The sequence below is a fragment of the Mandrillus leucophaeus genome, unplaced genomic scaffold (genome assembly GCF_000951045.1).
Source record: "Mandrillus leucophaeus isolate KB7577 unplaced genomic scaffold, Mleu.le_1.0 Scaffold327, whole genome shotgun sequence".
NCBI lineage: Eukaryota > Metazoa > Chordata > Mammalia > Primates > Cercopithecidae > Mandrillus > Mandrillus leucophaeus.
Window position 1 is genome coordinate 502,746 of NW_012103443.1, and position 23,092 is coordinate 525,837.

Genomic DNA, 23,092 nt, shown 5'->3' on the forward strand with positions numbered 1-23,092 from the left:
CTGATCAGTGTAGTTAGAAAATTACCAAATGCTGTCAGATCTGCCTGTGCCCCCAGTGAATATATTTTGGGCAGTTTCTTTGAACTGATGGAGAAAGTAGGGTTAAAGCTGATATTCAATCAAGTGTCACCCCGATCAAAGTACTGTATAACCTAGAAAATTTTTGAGGAAACTGCTCTCCATTCCAGCATACTCTGACGTATAAGAACTTTGGAAAAGAGTTTGGTAGTAATTAATTAATTTGTCCAACTGGGGACAATCAGCTGGCAAGTTGATATTTTTTCTTTTGAAATTATATTTTTAATAAAGGTATTTAAAGACTTGAGATTTTAAAAAAATCATTCCACTGCAATATAATGGTTAATTTTGGGAACTCTATGAGTTTGATTTGTATTTAAGATTTTTACAATCTATATATAGGTTGGTCTTTAATAACCATTTATACATTGCTTCTTTTTATATAGGTCATGTATTCTCCTGGGAGAGTAACAAGATTAGAAATAACAAATACAGTACAGAATAAATTAAAGTGCTTCAAACTGCATTATATAATTTCAGAAAATTGTTTTCACACTGAAACGTTTAAATAAGAAAAACAAATGATTTCAGTAAAAAAAAAAAAACAAAAAACCCTCGTATATGCACTTGAATTGCTATTGTTTAACAAATTTTATCCTCAGTAGTGTGGTACTGGTATCTTTTCACAGTGTTCCAGTAATGTGGCAGTTCATTTGGGTCAAAATGGATAAAGTTATTATCATTTTTCTTTATTTCTGGTTATTTAAAAAGTTGGCTTCATTCTCCTTGAAGATGAATAGCATTTATTAGTCAAAACGTCAAAGGACTATCATAAAAGTAATTGTATTTTTATATATAATTCTCCAAACTCTTGTATACAAAATATTCTTATTACACTTGGTGCAATAAATTCAGAGGCTGTTATGGGATGGGAGATAGCAAAATTGGGACCAATACTTTCCGAATTACTTAGGAAAATAAAAAGTGGGGCTTGGTTTTCCTTTCACAACTAAGTGACGGAGATACGATGCTCCAGAGAGTCTATTATTCTGACTGGTTTTGTTTGTTTCTGTGAAGTTTAGCATCACTCTCCTTGTACCGAGTCCTCAGGCCTTTTTCAATTTTTCTATTCGTGCGTTAAAGGCCTCTTCCTGTATTTGCAGTTTTTCGTTTATCTCGGTCTGTGAAGACAATCATAAAAAACGTGGTTATGATGGAGCTATCTTTTGCTGCACATTGTCTTTGTGGTTTTGACATACTATAGTGCCTAAAGACAGACATTATCCCTCACACACCTTCCTGTTTTGCAGACATAGCTGTGTTTCAGCCTGTAGTGATGTGATAACACTTTATCATATTTCTCTGCACATTTCCAATGTATAGCATGTCTGCTATGAACAGGAAGTGGTATTTGGACGGCCATTTTTCACATAGCCTTGTGTTGGAAGATAGGATAATTTATCTGTATTTTCAGACAGACTTTACCAATAAGCACCGAATCAGAATAACTGCTTTGGGCTCAGTTATTGCAGTACTGTGGGTCTCTCCACCCATCTGCAATGGATGTCTGTGTCTTCTGTGTAATACATTCTAAATGAGATCCCAGGAAGCTTCTGTTGCGAAAAAACAACACAAATAATCTTACAATCAGAACAATTCCCATAATTAAGAGTATTCATCATACATTAGAACTCTTGGAATGATGCCACTTTGTGGTATATTTTTGGTAAAAAAAAGTAAGCAATTACTCTCAGGTTTTGTGATTGCCGAGGTGGTGATAGCATTTTGCCTCTGGCAGTGATCTTCTGTGGACTCATATTGCTACCTGCACAATTCCATAAATACTTTCACATTATCTAAACATTAGTAGCCCTGGAAATGTCTTCCCTTTTTCACAAGGGATAATAAAATTAGGTACAGAAAAACCAGTGGTGGTTGACGTGGCAAAATTGGTGTTTTTGTTCTTGTTTAGGTGATTTAAAAAATGTCTACCACTGTATAAGGAGTAGCTTATACACATCTGTGTTAATAAACTCAAAAAGTTACATTTCTAATAGCTGTAACATTATTTGAGGGCTTCAGGGTAACTGTACTTTGCAAACCTTTTATTATTTTAATTTAAATAGAAGACATTTAAAAAAATCAAATACTGTTTTAAGCCCAGATATAATTTTTCATATTTATTTACAAGAGGGTAACTATAACAGATAGTTTTGAAATGTCCATGCTGCCTTATCTGATGAGATTTGATCTCATCTCACAGTAAGATATGATATTTCTGGAAAGATCATATATGTGCCAACAATTCTGGGTTCAGAATTCTCATAAGTATGAGTCTTTTCTGATTCAAGCTTTAGTAAACCTTGGGATCAAGCTCTGGCCTCTGGTTTCTTATCTTTTCCTTTCTTGGTGGTTGGGTGGAGGAGGCAAGGAGGGATGGAACTGTCCTCCAGGTCACACAGGAACTTTTTCTTTAGGGTGTACTGACTCTAAAGAAATCATAATCTACGCATGATTTTAGGTAGGGTCGAAAGGAGCACTGGTCTCAGACTGGGACGATCTAGGTACTAGTTCAGCTATGTCGCCTTACGTAACTCACTTCACCACCTGGATTTTAGCTCTTACCTTAAAAATTAAGTAGGGGAATAGGATTATGTTAATGTCACACTTTAGTTTTTGGATTCGTAATTCCAACTTCCAATTTTGTGATATACTTCACCAATGTTATCTTTCATTGTTATGATGTCATGAAATACTTAAAAATCTGTTACTCCTGCCTCATTAAAATAAATTTATGGCATACAACATATTGGACCACATAGGGATTAAAACGGTTTGAAATAATTTTACCACAATTTCAAGGGATTGGGAAGAATTGCTCCACTCAAACAATTGATTCTTCCCACTTTCAATTAATGTCCCTCTATGCCCACCAGTAATCTCATTTCTTTTCAGCTAAGGATTAATGTGCTTATCATCTACCAGTTTCTGTTTCACTACTGCATAGAGATTTTACATTCACTTGGAGGCCTTTCTGGTATTTTACTGAGACAGAAATTATCAAAACAAGTGTAGGCCTTGGGAAAAGGTTCATGAAGGTGCACCTAAAAGAGTGGCATACTGACAAAGGTGAATAATGTTTCAGATCTCCAGACTTTAGTGCTTAGTACTTTAGTTCAGTCACAACCAGCGGAGTTTGGATCTAAAGGCTCTACTTCTAGTCAAGAACAGGCTGCCATTAGCCCCTTTTCTTTATCATTCTTCAGAACCTTGCTGAACAGACAAACAATCCTGCAAATACTGTGGTTGGATCTGGTTCTACTTTTTTTTTTTTAAGGAAAAAAAAAAAATAGGTTCAGTAGTCTCTCATTGACCACTTCTTTGAGATGATCTCACGCTCAGCTTTTCTAACCTGGAAAATTCAAGTTGACCTAAAAACATCTAGCGTCCCAAGATGGCAAACTTCCCTCAAAGTTTTTACATTATTTTACCCTATTGCTTAGACAGGGCCAACAGCCAACATGTAATGTAAGAATTTAGTGTTAGCATTCATATTTCTCTGAAATGTAGTTCTTTAAATATATTTAAGTTTGCTCCATTGGGTATAATTTTTATTACACAACTCAGGGCCAAAATAATTTCATTTTGAATGTATCTTTAAAATTAAAATACCTAAACTATACAGGCTTAAAATGTTTGCTCTCTTCAGTATAATTTTAATTAACATCTCAGGGCCAAGATAACTTCATTCTTAATAAATCTCTAAAACCATAAAATGAGTCAATGGGAAAATAAGTGAATTAACATAAAAAACTTATGGATTCATACTACATTTTCAGAAATTTCTGTATTAGAGAAGGTCAAATATGCCTGAAACCACATAGAAAAGGAGTTTTGAAAAAAACTGTACTTAAAACATGAATTATTTACTGCCAGTTTTTTTTTTTTTTTTTTGCAAAAATTGTAATAACAGTATGACCTTTACACAAAGGAGGAGAAAAAAAACTGTGGGAAAATTTAAAACATCTCACAAGCAGTAATTCATTAAATGTTCCTACAGCAGGTCAATGTATTCAAATGGCATATATACACTGACCACTGACACATAGCTACCTTTGAAAAGGGATATGGCAGTTCTTAGAGCAAGGAACACTGGAAGGCAGGTTTTAGAAGTGGAAAATAACCTATACATCTAAAATAGGAGGAGGAATTTAGGTAAGCAGAGAGTAATTACCCAACTTGGAATCTGACCAAGACGCAAGGGTAAACACGGAAAAAGTGCCACACCACGGGAGTGTTAACATCCAAAGTAGTCTGGTTGTGATATTAGAAGTTATGTGGTTTTTGTGGATAGCACTGGAATTAGAACTAGAACCCAGGTCACAGCTCCCATTCAGGGTCTTTCATCAGTTGTCGACCCTGGGAACTCTGCACAAATAACTTAAGTCTTTCTGTGTCCCATTTTTCAGTTTATCAGGGGAAGTGTCTGCCTCACTCACATGGAGTTTACTAGGATTACTGAGAAAAAATACATAAAGGGGTTTGCCATCTCGAGCCATTGTATAATTCCACATCATCATGCTATTTCATTGAAAAATTGGCAGTAATTTGGCCCAGGCTGATATCTACAAATCCACTTACTATGGAAATGATTGTGGCACCTAGCGGATCTGCATCCCTGTCCTCTGGTCCATGTCCTCTCCGTGCTTAATTACATTTAGGTGAGCAAGCTATTGAACCTCCAGGATGGCTTCAGGCCAATGGGAAGATAACATACAGACACACAGCTATCATACAGAGTAGGGGTATAAATGCTGTAGACTGTAATATTTAAAATAATTTCAATGAATAGTTAAAAACATACTGTTCACTGCATGGAAGACAGCTTTGGTAAAGACGTTTTCGATTTTTTGGGCCTGCAAACAATTCAGTTACTGTCTAGTAGTTCCTCGGCAATAATTTCAGAGCTGCAGGATTGCAAAGGAGCCCAGAGCCATGATTATACATAAACTATATTTAGATGAAATGTTATCAAATCTAAAAAGGAGATATGTTCTGAACTCAGCTTAATTCAACTGCACTCTGCCCTTCTACACAATAACCAGTTATTACATTCATGGGGTTGTTAACAATAAAGCTTTGTGTAAAACGTGTTCTTCCACTATTTCTGGTAAACACTAAACACCCCTTATTAAGCTGAGGACTTTGGCTGAGCCTGTTGGCACCAAATCATTAAATGTTCGTGTAAATAGTGCAATAACATTTGATGATTAAACAAGTAACAAGGTATGTTTATGCCAAGCTAATCTTGTGCTCTTTTTAAATTAGTTGTTAATACAGTGGGCTTTTAATATATGGTCTCATGTTCAGATGACAACTAAATCTTCTCCGGAGGTGCATTAATATTTTAAATATGCACTAGGTTGCCCTCCTGATTTATAGTCATTTCTAAAGAAATTGCAAGTGTACTCAGAATATGCATTTTACTTATTTAATCATTTGGCCTGAAAAATTATGTGAATTCCTGTAAGTCTTTGAGTTGGGGTAGAAATGGCTGTTTGTTTTTTGAATAGAATGAGAAAGAACTAAGCATAAACCTAAGCCAGTTAATAAATCATTGGCAGCTGCTATTCATATGGCTGCTGCCATCACTATGTTCGTGTAGTTATTGGTGTAAACTGCTTAGCCATTAATGATAGGTGAAAAGGAACAAACTGTCTGAGAGGCAGTTCAAAGATCTGAAAGTCTTTAGAAATTTGGGGAGAACACTTAGCTAAGGATTAAGGTTTGATCTTCAGTGTTTACCATTTAGAAATGCACTCCAATTCCTTTTGCATGAGCAACATTTACAGTTTGACAAGATATAAAGCCTTTACCATGTTATTTTTCGGATTTTGTCGTTGATTTTGTTAACTGATAACATGCACCACACTAGATGCTGTTGGAAAATCTATTTTGTGATCTCACTGAATCTCTGATGACGCAACTGAGAATTACGTAAAGCTGTTAAATTGAACTTCATCATAAGCATCACTCGTGCTGGCCGTGTAGGAAGTGTTTATAGACATTAAAGTTAAGGTTGGCTAATTAACCAGTAATAAAGTAAGTGAGCATACTATCAATACTGAGTACCTGAATGCTGATTAAAATGTCATCTGTGACTTGATCCAGCACTGATTTTACATCTTCAATGGTGAATCCAACTAAAGGATCCATGTTTGAGGTGTCAGTTTCTGGCTGAGACTCCTCAGGACTTTGTTCTTGATCCAACCCCTAGAATATTGAAGGTAAACAACACTCAGGTGATTTCTAGAGCATTCATTGATTTATATGGAATGTAAAACTTCTTGTTTTAAATTTATTTTATTTTACTTTAAGTTCCAGGATACAAGTGCAAAATGTGTAGGTTTGTTACATAAGTATACGAGTACCATGGTGGTTTGCTGCACCTATCAACCTGTCATCTAGGTTTTAAGGCCCGCATGCATTAGCTATTTGTCCTGATGTTCTCCCTTCCCTTCCTTGCCCACCCTCCAACTGGCCCACATGTGCGTTGTTCCCCTCCCTGTGTCCATGTGTTCTCACTTGAACCTCAAATTTCTATTGGATACTTTTCTAGCAGAAACAATGTCAATCTGGAGGGAGATTTTGATTTGATGTTACTCTGCATTTATATTCCTATTCATAAGGATTATGACAGATCAAGTCATGGTATCAACATGGTGCCTAGGGGAAAGTGAAGGTGGAGATTAGGAAGGGTGGGATGCAAAGGATTAAAATTGCTGAACTACCATCAGCGGACTCATCTTTGAATTGACACTTCAAGAAATATTTGTATTTGGTTGGGAAAAATCAGAGGCAAAGAAAATGAAGAAAACCTTTAGTTCGTTTCCTCCCACCCCAAGAGAATATAATGATGAGGTAGGGTGAATGAAAAGACAAAAAGAAACATACCTTCATTTCTGTATCCAATGTTGTGGGGGGCTCTATGAATGTTGAATAAATATCAGATGAGATTCCTTCTTCCAGAGGATTTGGGAAAGGGCTACATGCAGACTTGACAACCTCTATTACTTGCTGATGGGAAGAAAAAAGTTGAATTATGACACAGCCTTTGGTGAGCAACCACAGTTTCGGTCAGTTCCGTTACATATGTACCATAGTTCCAAGTCTGTTATCTTTCAAGTGCCACCTCCTTTGAATTTTTGATGCCATTGCCCTCTTGGTTCTCTAGTGCTTTTTGAGCTCCATTTCTCAAAATTAACACTTTGTTTGCCCACTGTCTCATTCCCTTTCTATACTCTGTGGTTTACGATTTCATGTAGTATCTCCTCGATCTTAACTGTTTTGTGCTTCAGTATCCCCTTTCTCCTGACTATAAGCCCTCTGTAGGTGGAGAACCAAGTTTTAGATGCTATGTGTATCTTCTCTAGTTCTGGCAGAGGATTAGGTGTTTAATACACTTAATGACATCCTGATGGGGACTGCTATGACTCGGCAGAATGTAGCTGCTGAAGTGGCCATCAAGAACTTGGTGATGAAGACGATAAGGGCTGCAAAGGTTAATATATGAAGCCGGTAGACCAGGGAGGAGATTTGCCAAACACACAGAGGGCAAGGCAAGACTTCACTATGAGCATTGAAGAATTCTTTAGCAGCAGCGTGCCGCTCAGAAGGAGGCTGATGGTTGGTTAACACTGGAAATGAAGGGAAAGGAGAGTCAAGGAAGCCAACTTTGGCAGTGCCCATCTCACTCTGTCTCAGGGGAGGGAAAGGGGAGATGAGGGTATTCATAACATTAAACATTTGATTCATTTAATTAGGTGTTGTTCTAATTCCATGTTTAATAAGCAGTATTTTGGTTATAATTTGAATTCCCATCCCAGTTGATCTGTAGAGACATGCCCACTTGAGGGTTCTCGTTTTCACGCCTACTACATGCCTCATTGTAAACTGATAAATTGTTTTACTTTATAGGAGCCTGTTATTGTGGCCCAGAGATGAAGTCACCCACAGTATGCTGACAAAGTCAGGCCCCAAGATTAGAGCTTCAAATGTAAGTTTAAGACAAAAATTTGAAAATGCATAAATTCGCCAAATAATTATCATCCTGTGAAGCCTGAAAAAGAAAAACCAATGAAATAATCATGAATTCATTTTTAATGTCTCCACGATATTTCAAATGAATTTGTATGTTACATGTCACCATTTAAATATTAATGTTTTTGATTTAGATAGGTTTTGGAATGTACTGGCAGCTAAGTTTTATTTTTGGTCTTACAAATGCTTATGTGTTTTGCATTGAATTAATATTATTAATTTTAACTTGATTTTATATAAAGTTGCTGCTTAGTGTAAATATATAGAAGCCCCAACGTGTCCTAACTTTATAGGCAAAAAGATTTGGAAACCAAGAGGTTAAATGATTGGCCTAAGGTCAAATAATTACTTCTTGACAGGGCTGGGAGTTAAACTCTGGTGTGCTGACTTCTTGTCCTTTGTGGTTTTCAGTAAACTGTAATACGTCATTAAGTTGCCATATTTGGAAATTACTGCTATTATCAAGCACTTAATTTTTATTCTGTTAGGTGACATCATTCCAGATTGTTTATCTTAAGTCAACTAAATGTTAATCAAAATAGAATATTTAGAAAACATATCAGAATGGTTCTTTTCTCTTATGCACTTCCACGAGCCATTGCATTTTTCGTAAATGGGGCATACAAGAATTTCATCTTCCCACAAAATGATTTGTACCTTTTTTCAGCACTCTTGTTTTTCATCCTTCCTTTACCTTCTATTGCTCTTTATCTTACCAAGCTAGGAAAAGGAGACAGCTAAACATATTTTAGTGGCCTCTGAAACATTATAGGTAAAATAAATAAGCTGCACATGGGAATCAGAGACAAGGGAAGATGATGAGGTATTTACTTAGTGGTATAGACTTTAATATACACTGAGGAACAGGAGTGGGGGTGGTGGGAATGAGTGAGATGGCAAAAAGAAGGGAGAAAGGAATTTTGAATGGAGTTTACTGAATTTACTGCAGGCACTGGGATAATCTGCAAGGTAAAAGTGTTGTTTTTAAGGCAGTAGAATTTTCTCTGGTCTACTGTCACCATATTTGTCTTGTTGCTGAGCTTGGCCATACACAGGCTAGGCCTTCCTGCTCACTTGCCCTCACACCCTGTGGAAGTTCTCAATAGGCTGCCTCTCCAGCCTGGTAGTAGCAGATTCTACCATCGGCCCTTTTCTACTTGTACCCATTTCCCCATCAGATTATACACTTAAATGTAAGCAGGTATTTGTGTCCAATTCTCTCATTTCTTTCTCTCACATCCCTGTGCTCTGAATTTCTTTATAAGGCTCATCTGAATGACTCACCAACTACCCAGTTTCCTGGTCTTTGGCACCGTGTGTGTGTGTGTGTGTGTGTGTGTGTGTGTGTACTGGGCACACACTTGGAAACTTGGAACTTCCCAGCTTCCACATCATCATTTCTTTGGTGGAGTGAAACTCCCAAGAACCTGAAGTTCTGACTGAGAGTTGAGCTTTTCTTCGCCCTCATTTTTATGAGTGTAGCCCACATAACTATTAATTTGATTTAATTGGTGCACAGAAGCTAGGGGGTGAGAATTTCTTCAGGGTGTTTTGCATACTATTAGTGAACCAAACCCTAGCTCTGTTTTTCTTTTTTATGAAGAATTACGCTTAGCTGTGTTAGTGAGATACTGCAAGGGAAAGAAATGTCCCAATTTCAGAAAAGGGTAAATATAAAGTCTTTTCATTAATAATAATAAAGTACATTGTCAAATATATGGTTTGAAATAAACATAATGCCCAGAAGCATCACAGTGATTTTTTTCACATTAAAAATGGTAGCCTTTTTAAAAAGCAAGTTTAAGGAAAATTAGAATCAATAATTGTGGTGAGAGCCCAGAGCCAGAAAATATGTTTAAATGAAACCGTCTGATGCAATAGTTTCTTTAAAAAATACAATTAGGCCTTTGTATTTTTTTTAACAAAACCTCATGTTTTACAACATCGCTGGTTCTGTAATAAAATCTATTTAAAAACAGAGAGACATGGTCAGCTTTATTAAGTTAGATTTTCTGAAAGAACGTTATAATTTCCTCAAGTCTATGAATAGTTGAAGCAAATTAAATAAAGCTAGTTTTATAACTATTTTTATACATTCCTGCAGAATTGTAATTGTCTCATTTTTTTTTTCCTCAAAAGTCTAATATGTTACCTCTTAAATCTGGAAAAATAAAAACAGAAAAGGATCAAGAATGTTTATTAAAAAAACACTCCTATTTGGTACCCTGATTTAGCAACCTCCCTTTTTCTATTTGAGAATAGCACCCATAATCTTCAGATCAGGAAACAAAGGGAAGGCCTTTAAGTGAGTTGCCTGAGGCCTAATGCTGAGATTAAAAATCAGGAGTTTCTGATTATACACATACATCCATTTGGCCAAATGATTGGTTTTGCTTGACTTTCAAATACCCCCTAAATATTACTTTGAATGTAAAGCAATAAATGTGTTTCTCTTGCCATTTTTGAATGCTTGAACACAAATGGATATAATAAAAACAATCACGTTGTTCCATGTGAATGCCATTTATATTTTTTCTGATAATGAGCAGACCATTTGAACTAAGGTGAGTACATTAAAAGCTCTAATAAAGAAGAGAATAGATTTCTAAACAGAATAATGGACTGTTAAGTGAACATACAATAAATAACATCTACAGATGTGGTTGCTAGAAAATTAGTTTTGCATAACTTGCCAATATACATTTCCCCCAGATGTTATCTGTTACATGAAAATTAAGTTAGTTATATTGTTCATTACGTGCACATTGCATTAGTGTTATTTAAGATGGTTTACATCTTTACCTGACTTGTGCTATGGTATTTAAAGTTGAATTGTACTTTAAGTTGAATTGTGCTATAGTATTTGAAGAATATCAAGTAAATGGCTTTTTGGCATAATTTAATACTCGTAAGTATAAAATTTCATTGCCAAACATTATGTATCTTAAAAAATCAAGGTTGTTATTTACAAGCCAAATAAAATCATAAGAAATCTTTTAAAAATTTGCATATTCAAGATGAAATGGACATCTGCCATGGGAATAAATACTAAGAATTTTGAACTCTCTTGGAACTAAGTACAGGGTCAATTTGGATCTAAAAACATGCTTATAGAAATTAGACTCTGTTTCTAGATCTTACTGTGTCTGAGAAGTGGCATAAAGATTTTATCTGAAAATTTGATCACTTCATGCTTTCTTTTTTCTACTTTCCGTGTTAACATTATCAATAGTGTGAGCTCTAATGTATTGTTTTACTTTAGTAATGCTTGTTTGGAGAAAGTATAGTGATTTGTGTGTAGTGGTTGTGCCACTGGAATCTATGACTAAGGGGGTAATTATTACATTATTAAAATCTATTATTAAATTTTTAAGATATTAAATATGCAGTTAAGATTACATCTTTCCACTATTTTGAATAGCAGAAAGCAAGATAAATCTGCTCAAGCTTTTTTGAGACACAGGCACATAGACAAAATACTGGTTTGCTTTGTAAAGACATTTGTTTGGAATTGTCAGATGATGACTTCATATGTAAATCAGAACTTACTATAAAATGTCAAAGTTTCAAAAAGTAAACTTTACTGCAAACTTTCCTGACTATTAACTAAGGGAAAAAAAGCACAGAAATTCCTGTAATGTTTTAACGATTTCCCCTCCTTGAAGAAAGGCATTACTCATTTGCAAGTCTAATTAAGAAGTACTTGTGTGGTTCTGGAAATTTTTAACAAAAACTTGCAACCCATTGCCCACAATATATGGCACATAAAGCAACAACATATGAATGCCACCTGCAAAATGCAATAAACTCTACTAATGTCATACTGAGGCCATAAATTTTAAATGAAAAGAGGAAATTCAAAAGCCAACATTATCAGAGAAACTAATTAATCCATTTTTAAAGTATTTTTCTTTTGTGATAGGGCCATTACAATCTTCTTAATATACTCTGTAAATGTAGAATATCAATTCTACTAACAAGAGTCCTCCTCCTCCTTTGCATTTTTGACTTGGAAATAAATTTGCAAATGCAGCACATTAATTTTCTTTCCTATGCTTAATATGCAGTATTTACATTTTGAAAAGGTTCAAAATGTTGCCAGGCTTCTGCAGAGTATGAATAGACATCTAATAGCAAGTTCTATTTTTATCCACAGCATACTGGTAGTTTGAACATTTATAACTTAATAGAGCTTTGAGACCATCAGATCCACACATGCTAATCACCTAAACAGTGAACGGTAACACAGTACAACAAGTTAGGACAGGAAATGAAGATTACCCATTCCAGCTGAAGCTGCAGGGAGAAATTTAAGTTGGCAGGCCACGGTAAACCAATTTGCAATCTGGCTAGGACACTCCAGTTAACACCTTGTGTCCATTTTTATTTATCTCTTGATTTGATCTTGTTTCGCTTGGGCTTCAAATAATAATTTTTAAAAAGTTAGATAATTAAAGTAACTGATTCCAGAGTATTTTAGATATCTTTTGAATTTTTAAGTGTACTCCTGCTTAAGGCCAATATGACAATTTGGAAAGAAATCTGAGTATTCCTGTTTTAATGACCTCAGACAATAAAATCCTCTTTCATGAATCAGAAAAGGAGCATCTTCTTGTAGTGTAAATGCAATTTAAAAGGAAAAGATGTTTTGATCTGGCCGTGGTGTAAACATTTCCTGAGGGATAGAGCAGTGCTTCAGATACCCAGATATTTTCTAAAGATGCAATAATCTGGAAGACAGATCATGGAATTATAGGCTTTAGACTTGGCTCTATTCCTAACTGTGGGATGCTAAGAACAACCCTAGGCCTCAGTTTATTTATCTGTAAAAGGAGGATAATGATAATTGCTACCTGGCTACTTCATCGAATTGTTTCAAGCACAAACTAGATAATGTGGATGAAAATACTGGGAGTTCTTCAAAGGGAAAGCATTATTAAACCTCAAGGTGTATTATTATTATTACTTATAATTACTGTTATTATTGAAAGGATCATCTTTCTAATGCCATCATTGAAAGACAGACTAGAGTAGCCATATTGAGGACGCTGGTCCGTGCTATTTTTATATGTAATTGTTAACATTGCCCAAGCAGCCCAATTAACTGGGAAGAATTTGTTAATGAGGACATGCCATCACTGTGTTTCCATATAGTGACAGTCTTTAGAATATCAAACATATATTCAATACCATGTTATTTGAAGAGTTCCTTGGTCCCAAACAATTTCTCTTTTGAGGCCTAGATAGAATGACATAATGAGGTAGATATGTAGCATGACCAGGAGTAGGGCAAGACACCTATGTAGAAAAGGAGAGTGTTTACACCCAACTTTCCAATTAGAGAATCTGCCTCTCCCCTTCCCCCACCCAATTTATCACTCTCTTTATCTTTTGTTTTTCAGCTTCAAATATGGCCTGTGGTTGCCCTGATTGCATTCATTTTTAAAAGATTGCCTTTAACAAATTTTGTCAAAAGTAAAGAGTCAGGGCTTACAGGGCAAACTTTCAACACGTCTCTCTTGTGAAAATGAAATACTGGAGCTCAACTACTAAATTCAGCATTGTACTTTTGATTCTTAGACTGACCTCACCTTGCAACTTCCTCAGGGTGAGAGATGGAAAAGTATGGTTCAATTATAAATAGTTTAAAAAATCTAATGCTTTTCAAAATATTTTTTAGAAGCCACTCAGAGTATATTTGTTTAGCTTACTAGGTTATACTCTAAAAGGCATACCCTTGAACTCAGTATAAAATATTTCAAACAATTCTAAGCATAGATTTTTGTTTGGTTTCTTCTAGAGTGTTCTATTTAAAATTGAGGTTTTTAATATTTTAAAATTTTATTTTATGGAGATTGCATTTTCATTACACATTATGATAGCTTACAAGCAGATGAAGCTATTTCAAGGCTCTCATATTATACTCTTTTTGAATAAGCACCTATAATTTGCAGAAATCATATGAGCTAATAAATTATAATGGTTAGAACAGAAAGAAACTACAATGGAAGAATGCTAGGTCCTTGGTTCGAGTCTTTCTTTTTTTCATGCACTTCCTGTTATGTTAACAGTTGAAACTACCTGAATAGGAGGAGGCTGAAACTATTTGGATAAAGCTATCATGTAATTTACTTAACTTCAAAGCATACTGATTGAACTGCACTTCAGTCCCGAAGTCTGCAATTGAAAGGTGGGGGCGAAACTTCTTAAAACCATATTCAGTTAGAAATAAAAAGTTTTTGGTGCTAAATTAGAATGTTTGTAAAGTGCTATGAAATCTTCAGAGAAGTCAACCTAATATTATTATTTCTGACCTCTTAGAGCCAAGATGTCTATTTTAAGTAATCTGACATTAAAAATATGCTGACAAATATAGATTTAAAAAACAACACAGGAAGTTGTAAATCAGTTGGTAACCCTTAGCATCAAGGAAATAAGAGACCATGAAAATGTAGTCATTTACTTTAGTCAACCTCAGCCTTAATTTTTAACTAAAGAACATTTGCAGAAAGCATGATGTTTACGTTTAGATATTTTATTCATAGTTTGTGTGTTTCCTTTTTCTCCAGTAGGCTCATAAATTATTACCAGGAAACATGTTACAGTTCTCAATATTTCCCTCCCTGCTTAGCTCTCCCTAGCCCCTACCCTTTTTTTTTTTTTCGTTTTTTTAAAAAAGTCTCATTTAGTGATTCTTTAACCGTATTAGGCACTTTTCTCTGGTCAGCAGGCAGGATTTTCTTGCTTGGGAGGAAACTACTGCCAATTAGTTGTATGTGCTTGGCATTCTAGAAACAGGACACTTTCAGTGAGCACCGAAGTCCTTCCTCCTAGGCAAGGCAGCTTTTTATTCCATACATGGCAAATGTCATTATTTCAGCGACCTAAAGAAGCATGTCTTCCCTTATAAAGAATGGGTCTAGGTACTCTAAGTTTCTCTGGCTTTTCATGAAATCTGAAATCTCAGAAATTAACTACAAAACTGATTTTGTGGACAAAGGTGTACATAGCAATACATGTTCTCAAAAGAGACCTCTCACCTACAATCTGCGAATCACACTAGTTTAGTTAAAAATAAACAAACTGAAATAGCAGCAGCTCTGAAAAATCTAGGTGGTATCTTTATTCCAGATTTGAATGTTCTAAAAATGTGGATTTTTTTTCCCCTTAAATGTGTAGTCAGAGTTCTGGATTGGCTCTGCTGCTCAGTCTGAGATGTGGTTTCTTTGTTTGTAAAATTAGAGAGTTGGACTAGGTCATCTCTAGTCCAGCTACAGATGTTACATCTTATGTTACTAAATTTCAAGTGGCTTTTTCTCTATTTAGACAAAACTCAAAGTTGCTTGCCTGTGTAGATCCCCAGATTCAGTATTTTTTCTGTCACGATGTAGAAGAATATTTGGATTACACATTTAGTGCTTACTGGAATCACTGACAGGCTGAAGCTTGTCCATTTATTTTTCCTTAATTACCTTCCCCAAACCCGCTCCTCCTCCAATTCCTTTATCTTTTGGTGGCATCACCAGCTTCTCAGTTACTGGACTCAAAGCCTTGCAGCTGTCTTCAGCCCTCTCACTCGTCCCTAACATTAAGTTAGCCATAAAACTCATTGGGGGCACCTACTGATGCAGGTCCCACTTGCACCCTTCTATTTTTTGAAGCCTTCAGCTCCATGTTCTTGCCTTCACAGATCTTGAGCTCCAGCAGTACTAGACTACTCACTCTTTTCCTGCTTGCCCAGTGCCTGCAGCAGAGTGGATGCTCCATAATTGTTATATGGAAAAAAAAAAAAAAAAAAAAGAAAGAATAAGAAAAAAAAAAAAGGCAAAGCAAAACAGAGCAAAGCAAAGCAAGGCATGGAGGAAGCTGCGGTCTCAGCCGCATCTTGCCTGTGCTGCTCCCTCTGCTGGGGGCGCTTTTCCCCTACATCCTGCCAGCCCATCTCATCCATCTGGACTTCTCACCCAGCTCAATCACCTCTGCGACGTTTCTCCTCATCACCCTTGTGCTCTCAGAGTTTCTGGCTTATTCCACTTCATAGTATTTGTCACATTGGCCTTGAGTGACAGCCAGGTAGAGTGATCTCTTGCCATTGTGTGGAAACAACTCAAGGACATGGGACACGTCATATTCAACTTAAGGACCCCTACCTAGTTCAGGTCTTTGTACACAGGGGGCAGTCATTGGATGTTGAGTATTTCATCAGAGTGTCCATTCATTTAAAAATCTTCGGGGCTGCCTAGTTTGTTAGACCAGCTACAGATCACTTTAAATATTTGTCTTGAAAACTGGTTAACACTTGGAGAAGCAAACCTAGTCATTGTATTGTTGCATCAGGTGCAACTGTCTGTATTTCGTATCAGTGGAGCCCTACAGTATTTGTTTGATTAGCAGAATTCTAAACAACCAAACAGATTCTCACTGATTTGACTTCATTGATAGTTCTTGTTATCATTTTTTTTTGAAACAGAGTCTTACTCTGTCACCCAGGCTGGAGTCCAGTGGCACGATTTCGGCTCACTGCAACCTCCACTTCCCAGGTTCAAGCAATTCTCCTCTCTCAGCCTCCCAAGTACCTGGGATTACAGGTGCCTGCCATCACACTAAGATAATTTTTGTATTTTTAGTAGAGACAGTGTTTCAACATGTTGGCCAGGCTGGTCTTGAACTCCTGACCTCAGGTGATCCACCTGCCTTGGCTTCCCAAAGTGCTGAGATTATAGGCATGAGCCACTGCGCCTGGCCTGATAGTTATTTTTAACTGACTTATAATTAAACCGTTTTATAGACACAGTGTAGTTTAAAATCATAAAGAGTTCTTCAGAGATAACACACCCCTCACTTAGCTCCTGATGAAAGTAACATCAGGAAGTGAATTTCTAGGGGGCTGACAAGTTGCCTGACTCTAGGGGCCATGATTCACATCGCTTTCCATGAGCCTCCTCTGGTCCCCCACTTGCAATACAATGTGAAAGGTACCCACTGGAGGTGTGCAATGAGGAGGCCCTAAGGGCAGTGCTGGCCACCATTCGGGAAAATAAAGTGTGATGATAAAAAAAAAAAAAAAGCAGCTCTCATTTATTGAGAACTTACTCTGTGTCTGGCATTGGGCTGGTTAGAAAGCACGTTATAAATAGTATAAAAAGTCATACTGCATTTGGAGGAAAGGTTTTATTGACTTCATTTTTTTGATTAAGAGCCAAAAGCTCAAAGAAGTTAAATAACTCGGCCAATGCCCCACAACTAAAAAATGGAGAATTCTTTCAGAACTTGAACCCGGATCTATCTGACTCTGAAACCCATGCACCTAACCTTAGCGGGAAGGGGAACCCCAGTAGTTCATTATGGATTCCAAAAAATGTTTATCTCTAGTTTATAAATGAGGAAATACAGGTTCAGAAAAGTAAAATGACATGTATATACTAGAGCTGTGAAAGCGAGCATTCTCTGGTAAATTCAGAAAGAGAATTTGTTCACTGTTTTTACATCGTGTTGGCACCAACTACAGTGCATTGTTCCAAAATAAGTCAGTGAAAGTCAGGAATGAGGGGTTGAATAGGTTTTAAAGATGGTAAGATATTAAAAGCATTGCGTGTATAAAGAAAGCTGAGAACACACTTAATTCATTTGTGTAAACAGGAAAGCATAGGGACATCAGTTTGCTTTTGGCCACTAAAACTGCATGTTCCTGCTCAAATGGCAATTTGTCCTATTTGTTATAAGTGTAATTACTGTTTTCACTGGAATCACAGTTTTCTCTAGGAACAGGCAGGCAGAAAAACAACCAATAACCTAGACAGTTAAAAAATACATAGAGAAATGAGGATGGTCATGTGACCTGAGCCCCTGTGATTATTCTTCCACTGTGCGCTGTAATGTGCTTTAAATCCATTTCCATATTTTTAATTAACACTTACTTCCAAAAAAACTTTCTGGAGGCCATTTAAATCACAAATGGGGAAAAAACAAATTTACTTTATCAGAAAATTGACTATAGACTATTTTGGTGGCTTTTATTATTTTTACATACGAATGATTAAAATTAAATATAGTCCGATTGTTCACGACAGAAGGCAGTGAAATAATTTTCATGGCTGATATAATTTTAAAGTCAAACCTGGGTGAATAAGATATTAGTTCTGTTGTGGATGAGTCTCATTGTCCATCCCGCGGCTCTGATTCTTGATCAGACCCATCCATTTCATAAAAGGAATTATACAGCTGTACCAAGTAACTCTTCTAACAGAGACCCAGGGGTGCATTGGCGTTTTCTCAACAATTGTCCCACAGGGCCTAGAGTGCTGCTTCGGCCCTATGGATTTTAGGCACCTATTTTCACGGTTTGAATAATTTATTTTCTTTGGGTGGGAAACAGAGAATGCCATCTTACGGCACAAATACTGTTTTAAAACTCGAACACCAAAAAAGCTGTATCATATGCTAGGTCAGAACACTGCCATTGTCACCAGTCAAAGGCATAACTGCAGCTCTCTGAGGATTCATGTTCATTCACAGTTCTCCAGCAAGGGTCACAGTTTCCTTGCCTAGAAAATGGCCATAACGGTGGTTACCCACTGCGTGTTTTCTTCAGAGGACTAAATCAATATGTGGAAGGTACTCACACAGTGCCTGGCATGTAGAAAAAGCTTAAAAGCGTGAGGCTTTTTGTTTTTTAAATTTCCACGTCACATATTTATGTCTACAACAATGCTAAACAAAGCTCTCTGAGGGCAGGGACTTGGTCTGTTTTGTTCCTAACTTCACTGCCTGGCAGGTAGCTAAGAAACAGTGGGAAAATAAATAAATACTTACTGAAGAATTAAATGTAGGAAATAATTGTAGTTTTATATGGTCAGTAAGTCACTATATATTGCGATTGTCCCCTTTATAGAGTCTCTTGATTAATAGTGCCAAATTTTAGGGTTTTGTTTTTCTCCTGTATCTCCCCCTACTTCACCCCCCCAATACAACCTATACATCAGGCTGCTCCTCAGCTGGGTGTCCAATCTTGCTTCTTGGCTTTTCCATATTCCTCCTATGTTAATGGTCTTCCAAAAAGTGTCCATGCTAGATGAAGTTGCGTAGAATGAACTGATTGTGGTGATAAGACCAGAATATTAGGATGGGTATAGCCTTTTACCTGATGAGAGAATTATTCCCGCCAAGAAAACCTTATAAGGGTCCATCTGGTTTTCACACTTGTATGAAGACAGCCTTGATATGAAGGTTTGCTAATGAAGTCGATGAATCTCGCCCAGTATGTTAATTTACTTGATCCAGGGAACTTTCCAGTATTTATAAATTAACTCTGTACATTAGGCAACTAATATTTACATAAGAAAATCAGAAAACAGCACGTTCTGCAACATAGCACTTCAACAGATTGAAGTATCAATCGACTCTAGCAAAGCTAACATCGTTTAAGTAATCAAAAACAAGCAAGGACAATGAGCTACTGTTGGGAAACTCTGCTAGAAATAAGAAACCAGGGCTAAAAACATTCAAATAATAAAGGAGCATTGCAAAACCAAGCCATAGCATTAATTGGTTTAATCTAATTATACAATCTACAATTAAGCCTTAACATATTTCAGATTGCTAGTGTCATTGGAAACACCAATGACACTGATTATCGTCATTGCCCCAGGAAAAGATGAAGGTTGTACCTTTGAAAGATCTGGTGTTCAAGGTATGTTTTGAAGAACAGATAGACTATCAAAATGTTATGAAATGACACACTCTGTTTCTTTAGCTTCTGTTTGTGTTAGAAGCTTATTATTCTCATTCTACTCAACAATGCTGTGTAAATACTAAGAAATGAATGGGAAAGTAATGTTACTACACGAGTTCTTTATCTAAAAAATACCAGTTTCCTTGCAGTGTATTTTGTTATAATTGGTATATTTATCTACTTATTGGTAAATAATTTTATTTTGGTTTTAGACACAGAAATGCAACATTATAACTAATTTATTCTTTTGTCAGATTGATTTTTCTATTGGTAGATCATAAGACATTTTATTATTTTTACAAGAATTTTTTTAAAGCGTTTACTGTTATATCTCTGAACTTCACCATCTCACTAGCATCTGTCAGATTTAATCACCTACAGAACTACCTTATAAAGATTACCTTATCAGAAAAAGTGTCATCTTGTGAGCTTAGGTGTGAGAACTGCAAAATAAAGCTGAGCTACACTAACAACTGCTGTGCTAATTTATTGTAAATTATGTTTTTTTTTTTTTGCAGAGATAAGACATGAGAAGTGTTTCTATTTAAATTCATTTCCTATTATTTCAACATATACAAAACAGCTTTACAAAAAAGAGTGAGAACAAAGAATATTCCTTAAATAGGCTCTAGTGACAGTGAAATTTATTTTCTAAGCTATTAGTACCAGTCATGTCACACCATCGTAGGTGCAGAATCAGACAGAACCATTAAGACAAAACATGGATGCTTAGAACACGAGATGGAAATTACTGATTGTCATGTGAAGAGTGATGATTTATATGATATGAACTGGAAATAATTGTGTGGCAAGCTGATATACAGCAAAGCTTTAATTCACTGGGCTGACACTGTAAACTCATAATCCGCAGACCAAGCACCAGCCATGATAGATTACAGCGGTTCAGAATATATAAGCATGTCTTTTTCATGAACATTCTGGAAACCATAGTTCAGATGACCCCAGTAAAAACAACTGCAAGGTTTTTAACCAAGCTGGTTCCCTAAGAAATGTAAAAATCATAATGAGTCATTATATTATGAAAGTTCAGAACTAGGTGATAGTGAATCACATGAAGTTATCACCTTTAAATCACCAAGGAGAGCATAAATTGTGTCCTATAAAGCACTACGATTTTCCGTGCATTTTAAACAAGATGAACCTCTTATATAAACATGATTTTATTATTATATTTATTGTGATTATTATTAAAACTAGAGTAAAATTTAGTGCATATAAAAGTGAAGGGCTAATGTTGCTGACCAGAGCCAGGAAGAGCATAGGCCTATATTTGTAGACTTCTTTCTGTAACTCAGCCAATATATGTTGACCTATTCTGTTTTTTATGAGTACATGATAAACATGGGAATTTGTGTGATCCTTGAAAAATGCATTAGCAGATAGGGTTTGTGGTAAGAGGCCCTCAAATCCATCTTGGTTTTTAATTCGAATTAAGATTTGAACTGTAGTCTCAGAGAACCAGTTGGGTCAACCCAACTGTTCCATCCCTTCCTTTTTAAAGAACACTTGGGGTCTTTCAAAGAAAATGGAGTTGAAATACATTTGAGAAAAAAGTGAAAAGCCATCTTGCTGTGACCCTCTGCCAGTAAGCTTTATGCTACAGCACATCATATGTTTAAAAGAAGAGTCTTGTTTTCTGCGTAAGATTTAGATTTTGGTTCAATTCAATTGATCTGTGTGCCTTCCATGTGCAAAACATGTCATAGGCAGGATTTCTGCCTGAAAAGAGTTAAGGTGTGAAGGTGGAGAAAGAAGGCAGGGATATAAATGCCTGTACGATTCATTGTAACACTATTTAAAAATGGCTACAGTTGGGTCATAGGGGTAGAGGACTGTTGGGTGAGACCTTGATTTTAGCTGACAGCAAAACAATGTACCTGTTAGGGATGGGCCAAAGAGAAGAGCAAGGACAGGGAGGGCATAGTGGGGTTTGTAGGTGGACCTTGTCAACTAGTTATGCCTCATGATAGTTACCCAAAGCCAGAGGAATAAGTGGCATTAAGTGACCTGGAATATAAAAACTTGTCAAAATAAACTTGGCTCTGGAAGAATTTGAGTATAATTGTTAACTTCTGATAAATATTACTTTGATTATAAAGAAGAACAGAAGAAATACTGTTTTTGGTCAATGGTTATTTTTACTTAAAACGTTTATACTTAGATGGATGCAAATAGACCTCTGGTCATAGATTATGAAAAACACATTTGATAGTAGATATAAAAATCCTAATATTAATAACTACTGACATTTATGTAGTCCTTTCCTCCCAAAGCTCTTGACAAACATTACTGACTGTATACACAGAGGAATAGCACTGAAATGCTGCTACCCTTTCAAAAGACTAGACATTAATTCAAGGAAAAAGTAGCAAATGGAAATATAGGTCTGCAGAACATAGTGTGCATTTGGAAATGAACTCATACCATTTCAACTTGCTTGCAAAGTGTTTGCCATATTTTATTTTTATTTTATTGAATGGCTGGTGTTATTTAAGTTAATTCTCTTACTAAGACCTCTATGGTGTCATTTTTCTTAGGTAGGGCCTAAGCTGATTTATGTTACAGTAGCGCAGTAAGTACCAGGGCTGATGATGTCTCCTTTCTGAGGACAATAGGTCTGACTCGCTAGCACCTCCTAGTGTGAGGAGGGCTATTATGCCAGCACAACATAGGAGTGCCATGTACTGAAGGACTAGTTTTATTTCATCACAAACTGAGATTGTACGTGATTATCTGAGAAATACGAGAAATACCACCTGGCTCAAACAAGTTTAATCATATATTAGGCCAAATGAGTTGCTGCTGAGCTGCTTGATGACCTGATTAAACTGATGCTATGTTTGTTCATTTGCTTGAACAAAGTGTAAATTACATGGTAGTAATCATTTTTAAAAGCCAGGAAACACGAAACGTTTAATGTGCACGTTTAGAGCCCTCACTACAAAATACGAACAATTTTACTGCATTCTCAAAGTACGACTGAAATAATAGAAATATAAATTAAAGTTATTTACATTTCTTGTAATAATGTTATACTTTGGAAATTTCAATTCAATTCAGGGTTTATTTCAAATCACTTGTTTTAGATTTTAACATTCCTCCTGCCTTCTTCTATAAATCCTGTGTATCTTCAAAAGTTAAGGTCTCAGCAATTATTTAAAGCTTTCATTTTTTTTTTTTTCAGAAAACAAGGAACTTTATATTTTATAAACTCTCATTTAT

The 23,092-nt window shown here is 36.0% G+C and overlaps 1 protein-coding gene across 2 annotated transcripts in view; it reads right to left on the reverse strand.

Moving 5' to 3' along the window:
• Positions 1-367: 367 nt before the first annotated feature.
• The window catches only part of LOC105545386 (chromosome unknown open reading frame, human C10orf107), a 104,296-nt gene continuing 81,571 nt past the window's right edge, over positions 368-23,092 (reverse strand). For both annotated transcript variants that reach the window (XM_011988312.1, XM_011988313.1), the window contains 3 exons: positions 6,973-7,095; positions 6,151-6,291; positions 368-1,199 (listed from right to left, as the gene is read on the reverse strand). In XM_011988312.1, the coding sequence (XP_011843702.1) occupies positions 1,125-1,199; positions 6,151-6,291; positions 6,973-7,095 (339 nt within the window). In that variant the 3' untranslated portion in view covers positions 368-1,124. The remainder of the gene's footprint in view (positions 1,200-6,150; positions 6,292-6,972; positions 7,096-23,092) is intronic.